At 33.1% G+C, this 12,299-nt stretch overlaps 1 protein-coding gene and 1 long non-coding RNA gene across 2 annotated transcripts; one reads left to right on the forward strand and one right to left on the reverse strand.

Moving 5' to 3' along the window:
- Nucleotides 1-350: 350 nt before the first annotated feature.
- LOC122577372 lies at nt 351-5,018 on the forward strand. The gene is made up of 2 exons (XM_043748668.1): nt 351-2,069; nt 4,470-5,018. The coding sequence occupies exons 1-2, from the start codon at nt 1,103-1,105 to the stop codon at nt 4,487-4,489; spliced, it is 987 nt and encodes a 328-aa protein (XP_043604603.1). The 5' UTR covers nt 351-1,102; the 3' UTR covers nt 4,490-5,018.
- Nucleotides 5,019-6,136: 1,118 nt separating this feature from the next.
- On the reverse strand, nt 6,137-7,072 carry LOC122577191. The gene is made up of 3 exons (XR_006320121.1): nt 7,007-7,072; nt 6,630-6,710; nt 6,137-6,460 (listed from the first exon to the last, which is right to left on the reverse strand). It is a non-coding gene; the product is annotated as an uncharacterized LOC122577191 (long non-coding RNA).
- Between the last annotated feature and the right edge of the window lie 5,227 nt (nt 7,073-12,299).

Below are 12,299 nucleotides of genomic sequence, written 5' to 3' on the forward strand. Positions count from 1 at the left end.
TGTTGACCGCGGATTCGTTGTCGAACCTAGGATCATTGTCACTAGCGTCTCGAGTATCTAATTACTACGGTTACTTGTCGATATCTGTAACAATCGTGTTTACATTAGTCAATATCTTCTCTATTGCATAACGACAAAGTCTAACCATAACGAAGATTCGTTTCACGCCCCTTTAACCCCAACCCTAATCATAATGTGTATCCGACATATATATATTTTTCATTTACTAGTATTTTACAATCAATTCTCGCATTGAGAATTTTAAGTAATATATATATATATATATATATATATATATATATATATATATATATATATATATATATATGTCAGAGATGAAAGGACACCTTCTCTTTGGAATTTTGGGAAAATCCCTTAATACTTTAATTAGAATTCTACCATAGCCGTAATTAAGCAATTGACGTCATTCAATCTGATTGCATTTGTTCGAGATTGGTAACAATGAGACTGGGCTCAGGGCGACGACCCGACAGTAAACTTTCCAATGGTTTCTGTCCCGTGGTTTGCTACACAAAGACCCTGTTCTTCGGATAAGATGATTGCCAGATGTCGATACATCTTCACAGTATACATTTTCAGCTAGCCTAAGTACCTGCTATAGATCTTAGGATTTACTAAATAAGGTCCTTTAAACGGACAAACATTCTTTGCTTAACAGTCCTTAAATCTATTGTCTACTACGAAAAGGCACAGAAAATTTAGCAGCTTTCTTTCAAGGGCGATTAGCATCCTTCTTCAACCACCAACATAGAAAGTAACCAATTAGCAGCTACGTCCATTTCCCTCACTTTCCGAACAAAGGCTTTCCTCGACGAATCAGATGATTTCGTATCCTTAGACACACCCATCATAGTTTTCACCTGCAACATCATCGTGACGGAAAGACATTCGTTAGACGGCAGTCAGATTCGATAGTTGGTAGCAAGTTCAGTTACATTTTGACTGTGGACAAGTGAGTTCAGTTCTACTTAGACTTTGGAAGAAAACGCATTTGCTATCCCGTGGACCGTATACTCGTTATACAAGTTCTATGATAATCATATTTATACTATTAACTATCATCTATATCGTGTACTAAAAAATGGCTAGTCCAAGTGAAAGTATATTAAACACGCCTAACTCCACTGTTAACTCGACATTACAAGTGAGACCAGTTATAACAGTGGAAGAGTCTATAACTATAATACGCGAGTTGATCCAGTCGTTCATGCTAGACTCAACTCCAGAATCTAAAAATATATGGCTACCGTATTTTAATCCTGAAATCGCGGGAGCTGATCCAGCTGTATGGTGCGCAGTAGCCAACCGGCTTATGGAGGAACACCCTTTACAAGATGGCGCGTTGTACTCCGTTTTAAGTCGTGCTCTAGAGGGTTCTGCAGGACAGTGGCTTAAGAAAATAATGGTCGATGAATTGGATATTACTTGGCCGAGATTTAAAGAACTTTTCACTATGCGTTTTGGTGGAAACGAGACAGCAACCTGGGCGCTAATGAAGATAATGAGGGAACAACCACTGAAGGGCGAAAACATCTGGTCTTTTGGTCTTCGTCTCCGTTGTATGCTGAAGACGAGGTGGCAAAACTTGACTATTCCTGAAATAATCAATGCTTGCGTTCTTGCTCGGCTAACATCAGAAGATGAGCGTATTGAACGGATTGCACTCAGTAAATGCATCAAGACCGAGGACGAGTTTCAGAATGAAATGAAAGAATTCTCTTACTCCTGGCCGGTGCCTTCGTCAAATACTTCATCAGCGAGCCCTGAAGTTAAACGACACAATCGATCTCGCTCCCGGATTAAGTGCTTCTATTGTGGTATCGCCGGACATACAATATCAGTGTGCCATAAAAGAATAAATATTAAGAAACAGAATAAAATGCGAAGACGAAAAGGAAATCAACTAGACGAATCGTGTTATTTCAAGTGTCATGGGGAGAACCATGCCGTGAGTAATTGTCCGTTATTCCGGAAAAGAGAAGATAATTCCAACAACGAACGTCGAGTCGACTCCCGCGTGATGGAAGCTGGTACGTTAAGTCATATAGGTAAGTCGTTTCCATTTTACTTCGATTCTGGAGCCAAGTGTTCACTAATTAAAGTATCCGTAGCCTTGAAATTTTCTGGAAAAAGATTGACTGATATAGTGATAATGCGAGGAATAGGAAATGCCTGTATTAAATGTACATCACAAATTTTGCCAGTTGTACATATTAATGGTTTTACATTGGAGATAATTTTCCATGTCCTTGTTGATAATTATTTAAAATATATCATGATTGGTCGTGAAATTTTAAGCCAAGGTTTTGACGTAAATATTACACAAAATAGCCTCGCTATCTGTAAAACAAAAATAATTAATGTCTGTAATAAAACTGCTGAAAACGAGATCGATAATTAGAAAAATTCAAAGATTCATTCATTACGGGTTTCCCGCGTACTCGCGTAAATACGGGCCAGTTAGAAATACGGTTAATTGATCCTAACGTCACTGTACAAAAAAGTCTTTGTAGACTTAGAGAGGAAGAGCGAAGAATAGTACGCGAATTAATTAAAGCAAAAATCATAAGGCCTGGTAATTCACCATTCGCGAGCTCTATGTTACTCGTGAAGAAGAAGACGGCTCAGATCGATTATGTGTAGATTTTCGAGAGTTAAATAAAAATATAGTCGCGGGTCGGTATCCTTTACCTCTTATTGCGAATCAAATCGCGAGATTGCAAAAGCGAGATACTTTATTAGCCTAGACATGGCCAGCAGGTTTCACCAAATCCCTATTTATCCTAATTCTATTGAGTATACAGCATTTGTTACCCTTGATGGACAATACGAGTATGTAACAATGCCGTTTGAGTTGAAAAATGCACCAGTTCTTCATCCGTTCTTCAGAGTGCCATTCTCAAGGCCTTAAGTGACCTCGCTCATTCGTACGTTGTTGTTTATTTGGACAATGTTTTGATTATCACCGACTCGATGGACCAAGCTCTAGAAAGATTATGCAGTGTATTAAATACTCTCATAAAAGCCGGCTTTTTTTCAATTTTTCTAAATGTTCTTTTCTAAAAATATCGGTACTTTATCTTGGACATGTAATTCATGATGGAGAAGTTCGCCCCAATCCGGGCAAAATACAAGCCTTGAGTTCTTTACCTGCACCGATGACCGTCACACAGCTTAGACATGTAGCGGCACTCGACAGCAATTACGACCATACGACAGCAGCGCAGTGGTTATCGTCTTTGTTACAAACGGTCAGAACCCAGGTTCAAATCCCGGCACCCATGTTTTTCCAGTCCCATTTTTCCTTTCCACAACCTGCTTTGCACAATGCAAAAGAAACAAAAGAAGAAAATAATTCAATTCATACAAGTCTTCGGATGCAAAAAAAAAAAAAATAAAAAATCAGTATACCTCCCACCGACATCTTACACCAGCAACAGCACTAATCACCATGGCATATCCACCTCAGACAGTTCATAGGTCTTTCTTATTTCCGAAAATTCGTTGCTAAATTTTCACAAGAGATGAAACCTTTGTATAATACCTACTTCAGGTAACAAAAACATAACTTGGACAGATAAACATGAAAGGATAATTTCTGTCCTGACTGATGTTTCTTGGCTTTGAATTGCACCACCAATCGTATGACTAATTCAAGTCCATTAGAATTATTAATCGGTAGAACAGCAAGACCTTTTAAGGTTGTTGCTACCCGATAATATCGAAGAAAGAGAAGTTAGGATATCTCCATGTACGGCAGCAGGCAAATAAATAATATAGAAATTGGTGCTAAATATGATAAAAATAGATTTGACAAAACTAAAACTAAAGTAGTTTAGATTTAATCTTGGTGATTTTGTATTACGTGAAATGAGGAAAGAAATCAAACTAAATTAGATCCAAAATTTAAGGGTCCATTTGTAATAGCAGAGATTTTGGAAGGTGATAGGTATATTTTAAAAACATTAGATGGTAAACGATCATATAAATACAGTCATGATAAATTGAGAAAAATGCCAGAGAGTTGCATTCCTGTTGAGTTGGATGTCTGCACTGATGACAATGACAATATGAGTACACCGATCCCTGAGGATCATTATCACTATGATCATAACATCTAGCATAGTGTTTTCACATACGCACATTGTGATAATGTGATCTAGAAAAAGTGAGATTTATTCAGGTACAAGACCAAGAATGGTCTGTCATGTCATTACAGTCTGACTGGTAACTCACAGGATGCAACTAGCACTTTGAATATTAATTATAATGTTATTGATTTTTGTTTTTTTATTTTTGTTATTGAACATTCGATTAAAATTTTTGTTGTTGAACTGGACCCTTGGCTTATTTGTTAGTTGTTGTTAGACATGTTGTTAGACATTTAGTTAAATTGTAAATAATGTCAGTTGTATTGAGTCTAATGTTGACAAAATCCAATATTTTAGATACAACCGAGGACTTGTGATTGACAGGATGGCCAAAACCATTGTTAAAAACAGAGAAGAGAGCATGCTCTACTCGTACCAGTTTCACCGGCGATTTTTCAAATCAGATTTCCAGAAACAAGTTGGTCACACGAAAGCACGCCTACCCGACCAGAGACTATGCCAACCTGCCCGGCCCTGCCTACTTATAGTTAACAGACACACCAGAAGATATACTACCTATCCTACCTAGCGCTATATTTAAAAAATGGCAAAACATGCACACCAACACACTCGCTCCACGGTTCTCACAGAAACACTCGGGCGCAAAGGTCCTACACTAGAGAGGACGTCCCGGGACGCCTCCGACACCCGAGCTTAACACACAGCATGCACACTCTAATGTTACGTAACATTTTCCTAAAATCGACTAACGAAGGCTAGCCATCATTGCGTACAATGCGATAAATGTTAATGTCAATTTTAATTACAAATATTCATACTTCAAAAAGTGTGTTTATATTTCAAAGCAATTGTAAATAGTACTAAATGTAGTACCACTTATTATAATTTAACAATAAAATTAATGACACTATATCTCTGATTTCCTGTATTCGATAACGAACCTTTCTTTTTACAGGTTGTGATTTAAATGATATTTGTTTCAATTTATTTTTTATTATTTAGATTTATAATAAATGGAATAAATACTAAATGATGCAATTACACAGCCTAACCACACACACTATGTGGAAAGTACGTCGTACACGACACGCTAACTCATTGTCAATCGCTCACAAATTATTATAAAATCAATGGTCATCGTACTCATTGCCTTTCTCTCACCCAAGTAACACCTAAGCACGTGAGTGAGATCCTGGCATTGAATACGGAGGGGATTAAGCCTGAAAATTCTAACTAAAAACTTATTAGTGCATCTAATTTGTATCTAATGGATTAATCTTTCTTCATTTTGCATTTTCGAATTTTATCTCTATTACTATCACTGTATATTCTAGGTTATTAATTTTATAATTTACCGAAATACTAATATGGAATTTATTTATAGAAAACAAACATAAATCAAGATCAATGCAATATAATGATTCAAATAATCGACTCTGTGAACTATTAAAATTCCATTACAAAAGAGATAGATTGACAACGAATAAGAAATTTATTTAATAATTGACTCAAAATTAAATATTATTGCAAACAAACTCAGGCAATCCCTTCGTCAAAGCACATTTTCAAAAGTACAAAAACAGTGTTCAAAACTTGTTGCTTTAATTCCAAAATTTTCCTGTTGCGAAATTTCTTCTTGCATATAAAATTCCATGCATATTTGTAGGGTAGGATTGAACTTTACTATCTCTATATGTATATTTTAAAATGAATAACCAAATTAAAAAATTAATGGTAAACAATTAATAGTGCCATCAGAGAATTATTAAATATGTAATAATTGCAATTTTTAATGCAACAAAGTCGGAAGGCATCCGACTTCATCACTACAAAATATTTAATTAAATCATTGCAACTCTCTGTATTTATACATCTTTAATACATTCCAACTTTAAAAGTGATTATAGTGAACATACATGTATATCTTCAATCACAAATATTCAAATTAATTGTTAATATAATATCGTTTTATCAGTTAGTAGCATTATTAATATTGTTAATATAAAATTTCTCAGTATCATGTTATTAACATAAACAAAAATGCGATGTGCAAGAAGATCTATCCTAAACTAATAAATAATACATAGAAAAAGAAAATGTTAGTACTCACGGGTATAATAAATACCCGCCGTCACTGTGCTCGCAAAAGTTCTACGTAGTACAACCAGTCACCCGTGTTGATTCGGACCTTTCGTCCTAAGACATGATTGAGTGACCAGAGGGACAAAAATGCATACGATTCACGATAAGATGCGAGGAACGTAGTCATCGATGCTATGGTAGTCCAGGGAAAGTCGTCGTGAAGACCGTGATCAAGGAGGAGTAAACTGTAACAATGCATGGAATATTATAATTTGCTCTTAAATATGACGTTAATTAATTAGAAAATTTTAAGATGAAAGATTAATGTCTATCAATCTCTATTAAAATTTTAATGACAATTAAGAGTAGCAAATTGAAATATAAGCAATAGAATTAAATTTACATATTACTTACATTCTTGGCTTTTGAAACTTTTGAAGGTAAGTCCTTTTCAGGAAGCAGGAAGAAGAAGAAGAAGAAGAAGAAGTGATAAGCCTTTAACAAAACATATGTCTTCTTATAGATATATAAATAATACATGCGTGAATAATTTATTTTGAAAATTAAGTAATGATGCAGCAAAATATTTTAAATAACGTAATATGGAATTCTATAAAAACCTTAAACTTTAATAACAATGAAAAAGTTAAATTGTTAGTGAACTCTAATTACTGTAACAACTGTAACTCTGATATTAAAGTATAAAATTAGACTTGTTTTTTCATCTTGAATAATTAAAGCGAAATACAAGGAATAAAATTAATTGGAGTACAATATACAAAGATTCTTACATGCTTAGTTTCGAAGCATCACTGCATTCTTCCCGAAGCACGGGAAAAAGTAGAAATTATGAAAAACTGAAACAAAACATATGAAATATTACAATTTGTTCTTAAAAATATATCGTTCCTTGTTAAAGAAGTCTAAGGTAATGAAAAATAAAACTCTACTTAAACTTGAAATATTAATAACAATAAAAATTGAAATTGTGCTAAAATCTAATTACTATAAAAATTTTTCTCATTATAATTTATATTATATTATTATATTATATTAATATTTTCTCATTTCAATATACAAAAATATAACAATTTCGCAATAGATTGTTTTCTGATAACAATTAAATGATTTGCATAATATGCTATACATAAATATAAAAACATTAATTAATTACTTAATAGTACATTATTATTAACGATAATCTATATAGCCGAAACATTTTTATATGTGAACAGCTTCAAATGTGATTTCTTTAACCTCTTTTTCTTTCATCTTAATATTTTCAACAAATTATGCAACTATTTATAAAATGATGTTATTATATGCTAATTGTAAGCTATATAGCAATTATGTAGCAAATATCGATTACTATTGATCCAATAAAAAGAGAAAATAGTCGTGTACGTACGTCTGCTTTGTTATAATACCTCAATCATTACCCGATCTGCATGAGAAATCAACGACTCGATTTATTAGTAATCATCTATGACGTCCATCTTGTTTCAGTTCGAATTATCGATTGTTAATCGCTTATGGCGTCTGTGATATGAACCCCTATTCTTTCAGTCATGTGACCAGCCAATAATCTACACAAAAGAAAATCAACAGTTTCAAATATATGTACGACAAAACCAATAATTTGCAATAACAGAACAAATTATAGTAAAGGCCGGTGTAATGTGAATTATGGATAGTTTTAACCATCAGAAATACAGTCAAGAATAAATGTATAATAAAACAATAATTTACAACAATGAAACCAATTATAGTGAAATAAAGTAATAATAGAACCCAAATTCTACGTCAAAGATCGGTAATATGAACGATCAATAACTGTAACTTGCCAAATACGCAGATAGAAGTGTATAATCGTTGATAAAGTCGAAATGAAGGTACTAACAACAGAATAACGTTCGACGAGACGAATTTTCGATCCGCGACTTTCAGGAGTATGTCACCTCTCGGCCCGGTTTAAACTACGACTTTCTAATATTCCGAACCAATAGGAGCGCTCAATATGACGTCACAATACATTGCACCAATAGGAACGCTCAATTTTCGTATACACGAGCGCGCGCAAATTTATTGTATTCAAACAGTCAAATTGATGAAATTGAGAAATAGAAAATATATTTAAGACAATATTCAGTAACAATTACGAATAAGCTTATGTTCTTAATGAAAAGTTTTTATATTACATGAGTGTAGCTGCCGCTATTAAACAAAATACTGTATTAGTAAGAATATCATTACGGTATATTACTTAATTATTCATACAATTATTAACAAAAATATTTCAATAATTCCAACATTGTAATAAATAGAAAAACGTGACAAAAATGTTAGCAATTTACAACGGTCTTTGAGAATTAATATCAGAACTACCATGAAAAGAGAAATTCTTTAATTGAAAACAATTTATTATCATTATTTACTTTGCTATTAATTGATGTATCAATTCTAAAATTTTTATTACTATAACATGATCTTATATTTGAAAGTAAAACAAATTTGTGCGTGTAAGAACATATTACATTTATAAGTTTAATAATTAATTATTGAATAATGGTATATGCTTATAATTAAGTTATGAAAATTGATAAATTGTTGAAGCAGAGAAACCCAACTGGGCTAGTGCGTAGTTCTTAGCTTGGTATCATTCTCCAAAGATTAATCAGCTGATTAACTTTTGGAAAACGATGCCAATTACCAGGTCTCACCACGAGGAGATGACTACGCACGAGACCCGCCCATGAGTTATTTAACATTATGCATCGGTCTCGACATTCAACCTATTGGCAAGAATGTCGAGTTCTAACTCTATTTGATCATGGGCCTGCGTAAAGAGATAGTTATTTCGTAGCCTAACCGCGAAACATCTATCTCCTACGCAGCAGTTACACGAGTCTTTACAAACGCAAAACAAAGCTTACACAACGCAATATCTATCTCCCACACAACGCAACATGTATCTCACACACAACGATTACATCGATCAGTACAAACATCGTACAATAATTCGCAACCCTATCGGCAACATTCCGTATCAAAGATACATTTGTCTAACTTGGAACGAAAGAAAAAGGATGAGGCTACTATGAAATTGGAGCCCCAATAATCAGACGATGAAAGAAACACGCAGAACGAAGGAAATCGCGATTTCTCGAAAGAACTAACAAACCTACGTGACGTACCCCCGTGCACCAGATAACCCTAAGTTCAGCGGAAAGCCCAAGCATTGACCTTCGCTCGATTCCTATCACGTCGTTTGCAACTTATCACGGTCGATAGCACCAACCGATGATACCAGCGATCCAGCAAATGGGCCTGCAATTTAACACACTCCAACTGAACAAGTGACGGCCCGGGGAGGGACCGCTGATCAGGATTACAAAGGCAAGGCCCCAACTGAACAGTGGGGTCCACCCCCGCGGGTTTGCCACCTGAACAGGATTACGGAGGACGTTAAATGCAGGTCCCTGCTCAAGTACCGAAGTACCAATCGGACAGAATTGCAGATCTACGACTCAGGTATCACCATCGCGATGACATCTCGCGCGATTCGTTGCAAACGACGAGCAGTTGTCGAGTAGTCACCAAGACAGAGGTATCCTTGGGGCGACTTACGAATCCAAAGAGTTGTTCAGTTCACGTTGACCCATACGCACCCGGAATACGCGCGAGCGAGCACGCCACGCTGCAGTTTGAAAGAACTGAGCGATCGTGAACCGATAAATCGCGGGAACAATTTTTCCAATGTGGTAAGCGAGGAGATCAAGGGAGACGAAATTTATATTTTTCGTTCCAAGGTGGATATGTATCTTTGTACAGAATGAGCTCACAATGCACTTAACATAGATATCTATCTTACGATTAATTAAGGCTAAAACGCACGCATCCCACGGTGTCCCACGATGTCCCACGGTGCCCCCGCGGGGGAGTACTAGTCCAGTCTAGATCATCCAAAATTCTTTTGGCGGCTTTTGGTGACCCAAACTGGACTGGTGCGTAGTTCTTAGCTTGGTATCTAAAATTAAAATAAATAATAAATAATAATTATAATTTAAATAATAATAATATAATATAATTAAAATAAATAATAATTTTAATAAATTAAAATTGCTATATAAAAATTAATCAGTTGATTAATCTTTGGAAAACGATGCCAATTACCAGGTCTCACCACGAGGAGGTGACTACGCAAGAGACCCACCCATCAGTTATTTAACATTACACATTGATCTCCAAAAATAATTTTCTAATATTCAGAATAGTACTTTATGTATCATTATTTCGAAAACGATACCAATTATCGGGAGTCACCACGGAGAGGTAACTATGCTCGTCCCCCATTTAGGTAAAGTGTTTTTAAGCATCGGAAGGTGAAAACGTAAAATTATTTTAAAACAAAGTAGTAGCGTATATTGAAATTTATTAATTACAATAGATACAGTATATGGTTCCACAAAATCATATTTGAATATTGAACTTACCATCGAAGATACCAAAGCACACGACTTATCAATTGCTGCACGTACAAATGGATGATGAGATCTCGTTGTTTCCGATTAAATCGCACTTGTTTCTTCAATTCCATGAATACGGTATTGATTCCTTGGCTTTGAGTAGACACAAAGATTTACTTTCCATCCCTAGACGCTCAATAGTTACAATTTGCACTGCCACTGATTTTATACAGATTAATGACTTAATCGTTATAAATTAGTGGCTTAAATATTATGAATTAATGGTTCAAATGTTGTTAATTAATTGTTTAATCGTTATAAAATAATATTACAATGTTATAAATTAACAGATTAAATGTCATAAATAATGTCTTGTATGTAGTGAATCAATAGTTATTTGTTATAACTTAATGGTTCAATTATTATGAATTAATGACTTAAATATTATAAACTAATGGTTCAAATGTTGTTAATTAATTGTGTAATTTTCATAAATTAATAGTTTGTGTTTAAAATTAATGGTTCAAGTGTTGTTAATAAATGGTTCGATTGTTATAAATTAATGGCTTAAATGTTATAGATTAGTGGATTAAGTCTAATAAATTAATGGCCTAAATGTTATAAATTAATAGCTTAAACGTCGTAAATTAATAGCTTAAATATTATTAATTTTAGTTTAAATATGGTTAATTAATAATCTAAAAGTTGTAAATTAATGTCTTAAATGTTATAAATTAATAGATCAGATGCAGTGAAGTAATGGTCCAAATGTTATAAATTAATAGTTAAAATGCAATTATTAATGATTTAAATATTATAAATTTATAGCATAATGTTATAAATTAATAGCTTAAATGTTAAAAATTAGTAGTTTAAATACTATAAATTTATAGCTCACATGTTATAAATTAATAGTTAAAATGCAATTATTAATGGTTTAAATATTATAAATTAATAGTTTAACTGTTATAAATTAGTAGTTTAAATGCAATGAACTAATGGTTCAAATATTATAAATTTATAGCTTAAATGTTATAAATTAATAGCTTAAATGCTATAAATTAATAGCTTACATGTTATAAATTAAAAGTTAAAATGCAATTATTAATGGTTTAAATATTATAAATTTATACCTCAAATGTTATAAATTAATAGCTTAAACGTTATAAATTAGTAGCTCAAATGTTATAAATTAATAACTTAACTGTTATAGATTAATGGTTTAAATGTTATAAATTATTACCTTAATTCGTAGAAGCTCTTCTTCGATCTTCGCTGCACGGAGGTTCAGACACAAAAGATCTAGCGCACGGGTCGTGTGTTTCTTATATATCTGATGCCATGCTTATGTCAAGGTGCCTGAAAGTCAATCAAACTGTAAGGGTTTTTTTCTTTTTTTTTTTTTTTTTTTTTTTTTTTTTTTTTTTTTTTTTTTTTTTTTTTTTTTTTTTTTTTTTTTTTTTTTTTTTTTTTTTTTTTTTTTTTTTTTTTTTTTTTTTTTTTTTTTTTTTTTTTTTTTTTTTTTTTTTTTTTTTTTTTTTTTTTATTTTTAAATAGATCATTTTACAATTTGTCCATTAGGACATTTGGTAAAATATTATAGTTTGGGTTTTGATGA

Source organism: Bombus pyrosoma, linkage group LG18, assembly GCF_014825855.1.
Source record: "Bombus pyrosoma isolate SC7728 linkage group LG18, ASM1482585v1, whole genome shotgun sequence".
NCBI classification, from domain to species: Eukaryota; Metazoa; Arthropoda; class Insecta; order Hymenoptera; family Apidae; genus Bombus; species Bombus pyrosoma.

Excerpts from the sequence above, each read along its gene's own strand:
- LOC122577372 (XM_043748668.1), top strand. The coding sequence starts at position 1,103 with ATGGCTAGTCCAAGTGAAAGTATATTAAACACGCCTAACTCCACTGTT. Across the intron at positions 2,070-4,469 it reads TGGTACGTTAAGTCATATAG|ATACAACCGAGGACTTGTGA; the intron begins GTAAGTCGTTTC and ends CCAATATTTTAG.